At 36.2% G+C, this 15,053-nt stretch overlaps 1 protein-coding gene across 1 annotated transcript; it reads right to left on the reverse strand.

Moving 5' to 3' along the window:
* Positions 1–911: 911 nt before the first annotated feature.
* Positions 912–13,182, reverse strand: cd109 (CD109 molecule). Its single transcript, XM_055038176.1, has 32 exons — positions 13,036–13,182; positions 12,776–12,930; positions 12,662–12,690; positions 12,330–12,563; positions 12,137–12,259; positions 12,016–12,055; positions 11,336–11,423; positions 10,468–10,567; positions 10,261–10,381; positions 10,073–10,182; positions 9,797–9,985; positions 9,519–9,623; positions 9,367–9,429; positions 8,678–8,851; positions 8,400–8,552; positions 7,294–7,363; positions 7,073–7,166; positions 6,868–6,985; positions 6,658–6,771; positions 6,293–6,511; positions 6,000–6,141; positions 5,507–5,683; positions 4,790–4,871; positions 4,460–4,691; positions 4,158–4,329; positions 3,744–3,934; positions 3,479–3,634; positions 2,864–2,929; positions 2,296–2,423; positions 2,058–2,214; positions 1,554–1,656; positions 912–1,427 (listed from the first exon to the last, which is right to left on the reverse strand). The coding sequence occupies exons 1-32, from the start codon at positions 13,107–13,109 to the stop codon at positions 1,225–1,227; spliced, it is 4,182 nt and encodes a 1,393-aa protein (XP_054894151.1). The 5' UTR covers positions 13,110–13,182; the 3' UTR covers positions 912–1,224.
* Positions 13,183–15,053: the final 1,871 nt, after the last annotated feature.

Consider the following 15,053-nt stretch of genomic DNA (forward strand, 5'->3'; position numbering starts at 1 on the left):
CTATTCCTACTCTGATGTTAAGTTTGCCATCTAGTGTTCGTAAATGCTGAACTGCAGCACTAAGGTGTTTTGTATGAACATAAAAGTATAGCCTGTGGGAAGCTGCCAAGCAACGCCTACATTCTGCTTTAAATTCCTGTTAAGCTTCTGTTTTGCAGTAAAATTTGTAGCAACAAGTTTTTTAACCAAAAAATATCAAGCAATTTTTGTAGATACTTAAATAGTTAGAGTAACATCAGTGTATCTTTGGAAAGTGGTTCTTACCAGGCTTAATTTCATATATTGATGAATATGTTATAGCCTTTTTTTTTCTCTTAAGTGTTAAGTAAGAAAATATATTAGTCTTCTAAGCAGAAAAGTAATCCTTACATAAACCTATAAATTACCCCAAACATAAAAAGGCATGACATCAGAGGAACAAAAACTTTTTAGAAATAAATTTTAAGTAATTTCACCTCTGATTGGCTAAAGCTTTCCCATTTTATAAGTGATATCAAACCTGCTGCCAACCTGCAGATTACTTCCATGTGTGTATACCCTCTGCATATTTCAGTAGGTCATGCATTCTTTCAGCTCACAAAAAAATGTATCAAGCCAGAGGGGTAAAGTAGGCATCATCTAATTTCAGATAATTTCGAAAGGCCTTTTTTCCTTTATGCTGCATTCACAGAGTCATACAGTTGTGTCTGCTTCACACATAAAAGCCTGTATTTTTATCCTAATAAAAACATTAATCTCAGCTCAGTCATTTAATGAAAAGCAGATTTTTTTTTCAATAATAATTTTTCAGTCTTTATATCTCCTAAGACAGTTTGATATGTATGGATGTTCTGCCAGAAAACTGACAGCAGAACACGCATGGAACGTGGAAAAAAATAATCTTTCGTGTGCACTTTTGCCATCCACACATATGTTCTTTATTATACACTCTATGACAGTCAGTACATGGAAACTCATATAGAAAAACAGACTAAAACAATGAATGGAAAATAAAATAGAAATATTTATGCTTGATAATGTAATAAGGTGAAAGAGGAGTCAGTTTTATATGAATTTAGTCAGATATTCTTCTTTCAAAACAATGCAACAGAGATTGTGAACACCGGAGGGCGCAAGTGCACTCGGAAAAACCGCTGCAAGCAAACAGTTCCCAAAATCTTGCAATCAATTGTCAAGTATTTTCATGAGATGGACATGCAGATATGCATGTCATTATTCATCTTTTTAGACTGAAACAAGGAAAACAATGAGTCTAGCACACAGGAGAGCCAAGCTGCAGGACGTAGTGCTTCTTGAGTGAGAAACCAGATGGGAAGTCACAGCAATGGTGATTCCAGGTCTACAGTTGTCACAGTTTTTTCCACAAAAAGAGCAGATGTTTGTGGTGTGAAGACTATCCGTGTTGTACGTTCTTGTTGTTTTCCTTGCTAAAAACATACAAAAAAATGACATGATACTGGATATTTGAATCAACACTAAAATGGGAAACTGTATTTGTAACTAAAATGGGAAACTGTATTTGTAACATGACATTTATTTCCAGTTAAACTCACTCGGTTCATAGTAGTCATAAACCTGCAACACAGCATCCTTTACATTGGCTACTTTAAAAGTTCTTACGAGAGGAAGTGTGACACAAACTTCTGCCTTGGTGACCTGAAAATGACATAACAAGATCAGTTTTTCAAGTGATTATGAAGATGAGGCATAACATCGTGACCACTTGTAGGTGAAGCGCATAGAACTGATGATTTCTCCAGACTAGTGGTCATAATGTTATGCTTCACAGGTGTGTAATAAAGAAACTTCAAAGGCATCATGGCAGACCTGATGATGAGAGTTGCTTTTTTTTTAATCAGGGGTATATATATATATTTTAATCTACAAATGTTGCAGTTGAGGGCGTATTGACATACTCTTCATGATACCTGCCCTGCAGCTACAAACGGGTGCCCTCTGCTGATTTATTTTACAGAACTCAAATGCATTCTCATTTAATGAACAATAAATATTATGTAAACATCCAAGCAGATGAAGAAAATAACTTCAGAACTTACCGAATTCAGGTACAAGCTGACTCTTTCAGGCCCTATGTCCACTCTCCTAATAAAATCCGCCTGAACTGCAACTCCAGAGAAAAGACTGAAACCACTGAGCATCCCCACTTCCAGTATAGCCATTCCTGTCTGAGCTATTTCTTGATTATCCTTTAATCTACAGAAAATAAAATGAAATGTAAAAGTTTTACAAAAAATAAATAAAAATTCTAAAAGCATTCGGCATTATAGAGATTACCTTGTGCATATAGCCAACATTATGTGACTGGAGTCATTGTAAGTAAGATTAACGTTTAATATGAATGCATCCTTGTCTGTGGTGGGCTCAATGTCCTGTTTGTTCTTTGTGTTGTAAAAGATGTTCACCTGGATGGATTCATAGAATTATTTAAAAATGGAAGCAAAGAATTCAGACGAAGAAAAGTAAAGATGAAAGCTTTAAGTGCTCCCTCTTATCTAGATTCAGCACAAGCTGACAGCTAAAACCTGCAGTCCAGATGTTAACTGATGAGCGACGGTTATCATCTCTACATTTACATTTGTTGTTTTGAATCCACTCTTCTAATCTGAGACGTGCTGCGGCATTTATCATGCACAGCTGTTGCTGCGCATGATAAATGCACAGCATTTATTTAAATTATTACTGATTTATTCTGATCATGTTCTTGTGGTTAAACAATCTGTCAGCAATTTGTAGAACAAGACATAAAGGAAGAAGAAAAACATCACTTCTCTGCAAGGGTTCAAACAAGAGATCAGAAAAGTATTACTGCAACAAATGCTTCTTTCAAAATAATAAACTTTACCTGAAACACGGCAAATCCTATTCCTTCAACGGAAATATTTAAAGGTAAATCTTCATCAGCATTAATCTGAAAACACAAAATTGAATCAAGAATAAATAAAAGGTCAGCTTTTTAGAGGAATATAACAATCAGAGGATTGCATACAATCTTTATCGGCATAGATGCTATTTTAATAATTTGATGATGATATGCTTCTTCAATAATTTTTAAACAGAAATGTTGAGAGCTAGTTTGATTCTAGTTTCTTCTTTTCAAATACACACAAGATTAAAATTATGCTGGCATACACAAATAGTGTAAAGCTACACACCTTTTTTGTAGCTGTAAGCAAACTTTTGGCATGTGCCTAAATGTTTGGCCACTCTTCTTGTCAGAAAAAAGCCATGCGGCTGCCACCACCATGCTTGACAGTACAATATTCTAAAGTTTGAAATTCTTCCCTTTGACTACTCCAAACATATCGCTTGTCACTAAGGAAAATAAGGTTGCCAAAATAATCAATATCTCGGGAAGATCAACAGAATCTTGCATACTTTTCTAAGTATTCCACATTTGAAATAATAATTGTGCACATAAACATAAATGATTGATTTCCTGAAATGTGTTATTTGTTACCTCTTTGCTTTGATAAACTCGATAGTTGGTTGAATTGATGTGAAACAGCAATGCAGTTGAAGACACGGGGGAAGACATATTAACCCTAACATTGATGGCATTTGCACCACTAAATGCAGCGTAATAAGACAGAACCTGGAGAGCAACTACAGTGTCCTGCAAAAAATAGAAGCAAAACATCCTACGATTATCTCACTATTTATACTGTCAAACTTTGCACCAGACAAAGGAGGTAATTCATGAACCTTCTCAAGCCTGGTCTCACCTGAGTTGTTCCAAAGCCACCTAGATAGCTTCTCTGCATACTCAACCACTTAAAGAGTGGAATACTTTCGAGGAAACTGCCACGTAGAAATTGAACCAGCAGCACATAGGAGGCCATTTCAATCTGTGTTGAATGTTGCTGCTGGTTGTTAGATCTCGGGCCTCCAGAGACTGTCCACATCATGACACCATCTTGGGAGGAGAGAAAAGACAAACCATGAGAAAATATGCACAGGCTACTTCAGCTGCTTTGTTAAAGCATGTCCATGTACCAGAATGTGTTTATTTAAAGAAATGAAGGGTTATTCTGATACAATTTCAAATAAGTATGGACTGATTTGATCAACATTTCATTAGTCACAGTTTTTCAGGGATTTTTTGCATTTTTTATGTCATAAAATGCATTCTGTCTCACCTCTGTAATCAGCTCTTCGAGTGAGATCTGTGATCACTCTCCCCAGTACGTTACTTTTGCCCAGAGCTAAAGCATAAGCCACCAGACACATGGTGTAGTTGCTGACAATACCACTGGACACTTTGCTCTCTAGGTATCTCAGGCTCAAAGACACATTGTCCGCATACATCTCCTACGCACAAAGTAAATGCAAGCAAGTTATATTATTGCTGAAAAATATATAACTTTATTTTCAGTTTTGTGATGTTTCATGTTAGATGAAACACCATATTACATGAAATGGAGAGATCTTTTTGACTTACGGAGTAAGTATCATCTTCCAGAAATGCCAGAAGTACATAAGCAGTGAGAGCAATGGGGCTATCATCCTGACCTCCCCGCATTTCTGTGTGGATAAGCTCGCCGACCTCAGTAAACTCCCCTTGGGAATCTTGGTGTTTCAAGAGCCAGCCTGTGGCTTTGGTTAAGACTGTCTGGTCTATCTGCATGTATGGCTGAGCCTGGAGGAAGTATCGCAGCACAAGTGCTGTCAGCCTGGTTCATAAAAATAGAGCAAAGATAAAGAAATAAGAAGAAATGGTGAAAAAGAAAAAAAATCTATTTTATCAAAATGCAACCAAATTATGACCTACCAGGTGCTACCAGAGGTGTCATTTTGTCCAAAAGCGCTGAAGGAGCCATCATCTCTTTGGTAAGAAAGTTGTTTCTCATAACCTATAGTAAAAAAGAATAAAATGTTTGTAATTAAACATATAAGTGGCAGAACATTTTTGAGAAATCCCAAGACATTTAAGAAATGAACTTTGATGAAAGACTGTTTTACGTTCTACTACAAATATGTCCAAAGTTTTTGCTGTCATCCAATGGAAACTCCTTATGAGCCAAATAGAGTATTTTCTTTTTAATAGAGGTTAAAATAATTTTATAATTTTTTTCTAAATTAATCAGTTACTTAAATTAACCATTTATCTAAAACAACAGCAACATTTTAACAAAATGAACAAACCCACATTTTGTCAAAATGGATAAGTAAATTATGAAAGAAAATTTTTGTTTGCTGTGGTCAACAACAAGAACAGGATGTGCATCACGCAAAATATTTCTTGTATTATTACAAACATTTGTATTACAAAATTTTAATTAAATAAAAAAATATTAAATAAAGAAAAATAGTATTGAGAAGGCTTTAAGTTGCCCTTGGTCACACTTTGGACACCCAAGTTATCTATACATCATAGGATAACAGAGACACACAGGGCAGATCTAGCTATTAACTGCAAATAGCTTTGTGAATTTCTTCAATTTTATTTGTAGTTTATGACTGAAATTAGTGTTGCACTCCAACTTACCTTCCATCATGTAGCGAAGCGCTTTGTTTCTGATCCCTTCGTCATCCTGGTTTGATTTTTCCAGGTACTGGAGCACAAAGACACTCGGAGCAAAGTGAACCATGTTCTGCTCTCCACACCCAGTAGGCAGCTGAACCAGTGAATCCAAATTTTCAATTGACAAAGCCAAGATGTCACCTGTTAGATGAAGTTAAAGATGGGACAATTTAGCAGTTTTGTATTGTGTTTGATATCAGGATACAAGAGTAAATGCCCAGTACATATAATGTTTTCAATGTATAGGACAGTAATATTTGTGAAAAAGCCAAATAACCCTAATATAAGCATGGAAAAAAATAGGACTTCTATCTGTCTGTGTTAAGTGAGCCAATAATAACTGAAGAATGAGAATGTTGGAACATAATAAGATGAGCCAGAGAACATTAATGTATCTCTGATTATAAGTGTAAACATTCCTAATTGCAAACTGACACAAAGTAAGTGAAGAACGTACCAACAAGTGCTACATGGGCCCTCTGGCTTCCTGGTACCAGATTTGGAGGAAAAGAAAAGGTCACAGATCTGGAAGACTCTTGTTTCTTTGGTAACACTTCCAAGAACAAGGTGTGAGAGAAGATCTGTTCAACTCCTTCAGGCTAAATAAATATATAGGTATTTATTTGTATTATTAGATTGATGGAATGACACATTGAATTTGTTATTTTGCTTAAAGTAAATAAAAGACAAATCTTTTTTTTTTTTTTTGCAAACTTAGTATGTCTAGTCCAATCTCCTCATACGTCTTACCTTCACCCAGATTTTTTCAATAAGTCCATCTGATGTTTCTGCAGACACAGCATCCACAGATATTTCCATCTCACCAAGAGCCAAAGGCCTGATAGGGAATAAGGCTGAAGCAGACTCATGACTCCCTAAGGTAATTTTATGAGCATTTATAATAGATGCATCCCTTCGGTCCATTAAGACAAACTCAAAGGCATCACTCTGGGCTACCAACACAATCACCTACAAGAGAAAGATACTGAGTTAGACCAAAGACAAAATACATAAAGCACAAACTGAAGGAGCTATTGAACTGACTCCAAGTTACTTGAATTTATGTTTTAAAAAAAAAAGAAAGTAAATGTCCTGTCCAAAGGTATTCAATTAACCTCAGTTTCTTGCTCTAAATGATTGATGACATTGACTTCCAGGACAACCTCTTCCCCTTTGATGAGGTATGAAGGGACAACAAGAGACAAGGAGAAGTCTTTGGATATGGTCAGCTATTAGTGCAAAGACAGAAGACACAATAATAAGTTGGGCAACAGAACTGGTTTATATTGAAGCACTACTTGAGGCAAACATTATAATTTCATTACCTTTTGTGGTAGAGGAGTGAGACCTAAACCCATTTTCTCAGACACTGACACTGCTACAGCTCCTAAGCAGGTAACACCATTAGGTACTGTTATTTTCCCACTGGTCCAGTTCTTATCACTGAAAGACATGACGAGACAAAAAAGATGTTTTGGACCATCGCTTTAGCACCACACTCTGTTCAGATGACTAGCTTTAATCTCTTACCTAACGCTTATATCCAACAATAGCAGAAATTCAGCAGTCCCCATCCAGTTGTTCCAGTATTGCTCCAAAATTGACCTATTAGATTTATCTTCCTCTTCATGTAGTTGTCACAGAAAAAAGAAATCACATCATATACAGTGTATGAGGAAGAATGCCAAATGTGGAATGTGTATGTTGTAAATGATTTTAAGATGATTTCATCATTATATATCAACTTTTACCATTTCCAGGTCCATCGTCTTGGTTTTTCACATAAAATCTTGCGTTGGTCATCATCTTAAGATTATATTTCTGCATGAAACAACACATCTCATGACTACACTTACTTATTGAATTTATTTACAACTATTTACAAGAAAAATAGTACTATATTGTTTTCATTGTCAACCCGATTCTAAATTAAATAAAGATTGTTCTATTGAAAACTGAATATACAACAGACATACATTTATTCTCACACATACAGATACTCAGCACAGAACACTACAGGGTATTACATTGCCCTGTAGATGCTTGCAGGAATCTGCCAGAAATTCATTTATGATTTAAGGTCTGTAAAGATAAAAAATTCAGTTCCTTTAGTTTCGTATGGTCTACATGCAAACAGTTTTATGTGTGGTGGGATATAAAAAAGCATTCACTCGACAAACAAGGTGCATTTTGAGCTTGAATTGTTTTAAATGGCAGGAATGTGTTTTTTTTTAACTGCCTCTGCTCTGAGCAGCTTGACCTAAAAGCAGACATTCCCTTTGAGAGCGTTGGACTAATTACAGACTCACTGAATTGGAGGCATGGATGTTATTTTGATAACAGTCTCGGGACCATTGTCACCTAAACCATCTCAAATGTTTTAAATAATTGATTCTTCACACAATACAGGCCACCAGATATCTTTGTTTCCTTCATATACTGTCATCAATCACCCTTAGGCTCTGTTCCCAAAATAGTGTAGTTCCCCAATGCTAGAACAACAAGTCATCTACAAGCAAAGCAGACAGTTATATTACAGCATGATCTCCCCACAATGTCTTAAAGAAACAGCAGTGCTTAGGAAACTGGAGATATCTCTTTTGTAATCACAACAAAGGATGCATAAAGCAAAGACAGCTCTGTCCAAAAAAGCAACTTGCTCAGAAATTTTAAAAGAAGGTCAAATTTCAGATTTTTATTTTTATTATTTTAATGTTTATTTTTTTTGCATCTTTCAACATGGCCCAAACGTCACTTTAAGGATTAATCCCAGCATGAAAGCTTTTCATGTTTTATTGACTGCAAACAAAAGTTTAACTTAGACCTTTTTTTTTTCTAATTCAAAGTGTTCTACTACCTGTTCAACTCTGTAGTCCAGGTCAGACTGCAGGGCATCATTTTGCATCGCTGCGATCGTGATTCCAACTTGAAACCTGGATTCACTGCCAGCCACAGTGAGCGACACCTGCTCACCGGGCTGGGCCCTCTCACTGCTCCAGTTTAGAGTTACCTGAAAAGAGCAGGGAAACATTCTACTGGCACATTCAGAAGGAGCATTACATGTTTCTGTTATAAGAAACAGTATTTAAGCTGGTTTTATTGATGAAAAAATTATAAAGCAACATGTTTTCACACATGGTTGTACTGATGGATAGAAATGTAGGCAGTGTCACTGGTAAGTTCCCCATCAGAATGGATGTAGTAGACATTGACGCAGGCCTCAGGGTACCAGGACAGCTCTGGTGTGAGAGTGACTGAAGATGAGAAGTTCTTTGTCCCAGCGGCCACCACCTGACCTTTAGAGCTTATCTATAATTACAGTAACACAAAAGAGGCATCATATTTCTAGTGTATCTTGTGTCCACTCCCAATTAAGGTATCCATACCCATTGAAAATGTTCACATTGTGTCACTCTCTGACCCGTAAACTTCAATGTATTTTATTAGGATAGTTGTCCAACACAAAATATCAGAGACGTGAGAAAATAAATCGGAAAATTAAAAGTACATGTTTTTTTTAATCATTTTTACTAAATAAATAAGTGTAGAGGGCATTTATATCTTGCCCCCTTATTATGATACCCCTAAACAGAATCCAGTGCAACGAATTAACTTCAAAAATCATATCATCAACAGAGTAAGACAATAATTTTGTTAAAATGTTATATTAATGTTAATTTGAAAACATTAATGAACGGCATCATAAAAACCAAGAAACAGAGACATAACAGTTCATTGAAAAGAGCATTAATCAGACACAAAAGTGAAAAAAAGTGGTTTATTTACTAGTCCATGCAATAACTGACACATTTTAACTAACATACCACAAAATGAAGCCTCTCTGGTTTGATGGTGCTCTCCACATTAAGTTGAAGTGGAAGTCCAATCTGAGAGTTAATGAGATGAACCAGATAATCTCATATTCTTTCCACATGCAGTTAAATGCAAAACAGAGCAGAATGGGTTTAAAATTTACCTGTGCAGGCGATGTGTTGATTGGAGCGATCTGAATATATGAGCCAGTAGGGGAGGAGTAGTTAGTGAACACCTTCAGGGTCTCTTCAGTGATCTGGAATCTCGCCTGAAGATAAAAATAACATAAAGAGTTTGAAATTGTTTGTTCTGTGAGGTACACCTCTTTGATTCCAGGAATTGTGTACTGTACTGAAGTCACTTATGTTAGAAGCATCAAAACTCAGAATAGTACTTTTCCTGGAAGAGCTACTTCTGTGAGCTATGACTCATAATACTCACCTGTATGAATAGCATCTCTACTTGATCTTGTAATTTAAACCTTATGAGGACGTTGCCATTCTCAGGCACAGGAAGGGTTAGACTCATAGTCGTTGAGCTCATCAAAGATCTCTGAGTGACTTGAACCACAACAGAGTGCTTCAAATCCAGTGGGCTGAGAGACTTTCTGTCATATCTAACAATCCTCAGCTGTGAAAAGCAAGAGCAGATTGGTATATATTTTTGTAGGTGTTTAATACATTAATAAACTTGCAATTTTGAAATGACTCCACTTACATTTGTTGAGAAGTTTAAGGATGGCTTCAGAGTCGATGGGAAGTTAAGGAACATGAGCTGGAATTTGTTTCTCAACACATGAACTTCAAGGATTTTATTCACATTAAATCCTGGAACCACAGCAACAAAAACAAAATGTTGTGGTAAAGCGTTGAGGTATTGAAGACGTTGTTTAAAATGAAACATACCTGTGGAGTCACTTTTAAACTGGACAGCAATGTGTAGAACATGACTGTTGTTAGGTGATAAGGAGGAGTACAGAGCCTGAAGTTGGTCTCTGCTGAAGAAAAACTGGGCTGACCCATAGATCTGAAAGAGGTAGGTCTATTCTTGTCTATTCTTGCTTTAGTTTACTTTTTATTTAAAATAGATAAGAGTCAGTCATTAAATCTCACTTGTTTGGTTTCGGTTTGCAGAGATGGAGAGGTTCTGTTGTTTATCAAAGGCTTTAAGGTCACATCTAAAGTTCCATGTGCAGGTTGTCCATGGGGATAACTGGAAGTAAAATTATTTGTAGAGAAAATAGTGTGAAACAGACTCAAAAGCTAGTTTATTGGGAACAGCCAAACAATTGTTGGTCGTTGCAAGCAGTAAATTCGCCATAAATATTGTAGCAAATCAGTGCATTTAGATGTCTAGAGGTGGTGAGCTTGATGATGAATTTCAAACTGAGTAACAATGTGGAACGAAAAAGGGTTTAAGAGAACTTGAACATGGCATGGTTGGTACCACACTGTCTGGTCTGAGTATTTCAAAACCTGGTAATCTGCTGAAATTTAAACATAACTATCTCACAACTACATTTTTCAACATTGAAAGAGCAACAGGCATCAAATCAAATCAAAACAAAATGTATTTGTATAGCACATTTCAGCAACAAGGAATTTCAAGACACTTTACATAATAAAAACACAAAAATACAAAGTCACAGAAAACAGTCAACAGTATCTACTTCATCAAAAATGTAGATGAAGATTCCTTAATCAAAAATTCTTGTCGAGTGCAACCATGAAAGGTTGCACTCGACAAAGGGTTTAAGAAATATTTCTGACACTTTGTTGAATTTAAACCTTGTAAAATTAAGCCAAAATGGGGAGGATCTAACCCCCAAAAAGGCAATAAATATCTAAGGCTGTGATTACTGACAGAATGCAGTGAAAGGAACAGCAAAGACACTGCAAACTTTAAGCTTTGTTTCAGATTGCACTGGAATCAAAGCTTAAAGGACAAACATTGACACGATTGGAACACAGTTAAACTTACAGCACTCTCACCGATCCTGAGATGTCATCTCCCAGAAGGACTCGAGAAGATGTTTTGACCATCACATCAACAGGAGAAGCTCCTTCATCTGTCAAACATAAAATTATGAGAAAAATAAATATTCTGTTGCGTTTGCTGAGGTTCTGCTCACCTGGATTTGTTGCGAATCAAGTAACGTTCAGTTACGTCCGGTAACTGGACGTTACTGGACGTTTATACTAAAAATAAACTTTGTTATATTTCCAATTACAACATTGAAAGTTCTGGAAGTTGTGATATTGACATAATCTGTATAATATTTGGGATGCAGTTTCATCTGTGATTCCTGTTTTGACCTTTTGTTGTTAATTTATTTATTTTTTATTAATTACTTCAGTCCTCTGTGTGTTTGGCTGCTTGCTTTGAGTGGAAGGGTACGTTGGGCTATGTTCTTACCCCCTGATTGTGACCCAAGTACTTAAAAAAAATACATACATAAGTTGAACATTTTGGGATTTTCTATTTTTTTACCTGTAAATATTAATTTACAGGTAAAGTATTGTCAGTTTTAAAAATGCTAAAAGTCTAATAAAATTTAAAAAATAATTCAGTTTGACATTGACATTAACCAATATCAATCAATTCAGATAGCACTACATGTTAACTGGTCATTATATAAATCCTATCAGTAGAATCATTACCAGGATGTTTCACAATGAAGGATTTCTTATCAGTTACTCCCTGTCAAAAAGAAAAAAAATAATAATTAACACAAATTCTTGAACACATATTAAAGCTCAAAAGGGAGTCTTTCAATCTTACGTTCACTGTTGCTGTGATCATCCATTGTCCAGGGGGGGACATCAGGGATAAAATGAATTCTTTCAAGACAATCCCTAGATTTTGTGTGGAGTTCCAGCCTTCAACAAGTTTCCCACTGGGATCCTGTGTGTTAAAGGCACGTTAGCCAAGCTTTTAACTAAACCAGGGGTTTTCTCTAGAAAGCCTGCCTTACCAGCAGTGAAATGTCCACTCTCCCTTTGTATTGTTTGTTATCCAGTTGGAAAGTGACAACTCTGACGTTGACGGTGTCACCAGGTTTGTAGCTCGATCTGTCCGTTTGTATGAATAATGAAACCGTCCAGAGGTTGTAGGTGAGGGATGTGGTGTTTGTGAAAAGGAGGCGATTCTCACTGTAGCCTCTCACAGTTAAGCTTAGAAGTGAGTTTTGTGATAAAGAGCCAGGAAACTGGGAAGATGTTCAGAAAATAACATCAAACCTGGATATAAACGTTCAGACAATTTTAGTAAAACTTTACTTGGGATTAAAATAAAAATAAACCTCACAGGTGGAAGACTGAGAATACTTGTAGTACCTTTAAAAAGATAAAATTTTAGTATTCACTACCCATTCTAAATGTTAGCAATGAAATCAAACTTGAATTAGTGAAACCGAATCACCTCCTTGAAATTGTCCTTTTTGTGTGACTTTAGTGTTGCCATGTGCCACCTCCGCTGTTAAATTGCCATGGAAGTCAGCAAAAACAGTTATCGCGATAGAAGTGGGTGAACCAGCATTGAGCACCTCTGGACCCGAGATCAGAAACAATGTTGAACTTTAACAAAACAAAGAAAGAGACATTGGCCAAGCAAACTGGTTAAGTTGGTCTTCGGGGAGAATGAAAACTGTCATTTCATTCAGAATAAACAACACTACTTACTTGGGTGAATCTTGTGTCAAGCCAGAAGCAGCAAAAGACAGAACGAGGGTCCATATTCTGTTCATGTTGTTCATCTGTGATCTCGTTTAAAAGTGAAACTTTAGTTCCACATCCAAAACTTGCCGTGAGAAAATCCGTCTGACCATTTGAGAGGAAACAGTCCAACTGCTGTCCCAATACCAACTACAAGTTTTACCCAAATGTTGTCACACACAAATTCTTTGACAAAGCTGAAGGGCGGAAGAGGACGTTCTCATGTTCTCAGTACCTTCGGCCAGAAGGACAGGTTTTGTGTTTCTCACCATTCAGTGTTGTCTAAGCCTTATTGTATGCATAATCTGTGTCAAACATATTGAATATCTTGAAGCATGCAAGCTTCTGTGGAATATTTGATGCAAACACACTTTTCAGGCTTTAAACATTTTGTCAAATTGCAGTCACAAACACCAGTGTATTTTATAGACTTTACATGATACAAAGAATTACATAAATATGAAGAAAGGAAAATATACATGATTTTCAATATTAAATAGTGTGCATTTCTCCCCAGTCTGCCCCAAATTTAGTTGTATTTTAACTCACATCTCTGTCCCTGCAGATGAACATCATCTCCACAGCATGATGCTTTCACCAACATTTTCCCAAAATATATGTTGACCTAATTTGTCCCAATAGGGCTCTGGCAGTATATTTTTGGTGTCTGCATCCTCACAGTGTGATACTGCCAGGACCATGTTTCATAGTGAGAACTGTGTGCTCAGTACAAGGTGCAGCTTTGCTTTTTGATTTTGTAGATAGGGAAAATAGTTTGATTTAGGTCTCCTCTGACAACATCACTGGTATGTTCCCTTCTTAGTAAGCTGCAAACTGGCCTTCTGGCTTCTTTCCTATCATCCGTAACTCCCAAATATGTGGAGTCCTCTGTTGTAGACATTATTTCCTATCTGAGCATTACCAAATCTACCCATGGCCTCTTGACTGTTATTGATGCTCAGAGTAGGTTGATGTCAAAGTCTTTTTTACTTTTCTACTTTCTATTTTTAAATGACAAATTGAGCTTTGTTCTTTGAGGTGTCAAAAGCTTGGGACATTGTTTTATAATCCAAACCTGGAGATGATTCTACTTTAAATCTCTTCACCACTGACCTGTCGGATGTGTTGCTTGGCCCTCATGTTGCCTTTTGTTCACATATCTTCTCTAACAAACCTCTGAAGCTCTCATAGAATGGCTGTATTCATAATTAAAGTTAAGTAAACTCTAATGGTCTTTAGCTGACTACTGAAAGTAAATCAGTGAGCATAATTTATTTAAAGGTAGCAGACTAAGGAGATGGATAGAAATGCACTCAAAAGTTTGTAGTTTTGACATTTAAACAATTTAAAATTCAGGGGATATGAGTATTTTTGTAAATTATTGCAGCTTTTATTATAATAAATTATGCATTTTGAATCTGTATTAAATTAATGTGTTGGTCGTCACAAATATAAGCACATAGGATAAGAATTTACACTAAGACTCCAGCTGGGTTTAATCACCCGGGAGTGATTAAATGTTTCAGAGGGAATCCTCAAGTTCGCATGCATCACCTGGTTTTTACCAGTAGGTGGTGATAAAGCCTTACCTTTCAAATCACATGCTCCTCCTAGCTCCTAATGGGGGAAAGTCTCATTTTGAAACTAACCACCATAAATGGATAATTTTCTACATTATTGTCACAGTAGCTGTTGTTAAATGGTGTTACACAATTACACAATACTCACAGTAATATTGTAACACTTTATTGCTTTGGAATAAGCTGTTCACACTAGTTACATTTTGACATTATTTTACAGCTTCCAAAATTTGGCACATAAATCTTTGGCAACAAACCTTGCTTAAACATGTAACAACAACAGCAGTTATGAATTATGAGGAAGCAGAAAGAAGTGTGATGGTGTTGAAACTGGATTTAAAGCTTGTATAAGTAAGTATTTGTCTTTGTCACTTTATTTGTAATTCAGATAACAGAGAACCCAAT

Source organism: Poeciliopsis prolifica, unplaced genomic scaffold, assembly GCF_027474105.1.
Source record: "Poeciliopsis prolifica strain line A6 unplaced genomic scaffold, Auburn_PproV2 SCAFFOLD013, whole genome shotgun sequence".
In the NCBI taxonomy this organism is placed as follows: Eukaryota; Metazoa; Chordata; class Actinopteri; order Cyprinodontiformes; family Poeciliidae; genus Poeciliopsis; species Poeciliopsis prolifica.

Coding starts and splice junctions, on each gene's coding strand:
- cd109 (XM_055038176.1), bottom strand. CDS start 13,109: ATGAACAACATGAACAGAATATGGACCCTCGTTCTGTCTTTTGCTGCT. Junction 9,624..9,796: donor TAGAGATGCTATTCATACAG/GTGAGTATTATG, acceptor TTTTATCTTCAG/GCGAGATTCCAGATCACTGA. Junction 3,635..3,743: donor GTGGCTTTGGAACAACTCAG/GTGAGACCAGGC, acceptor TATTTTTTGCAG/GACACTGTAGTTGCTCTCCA.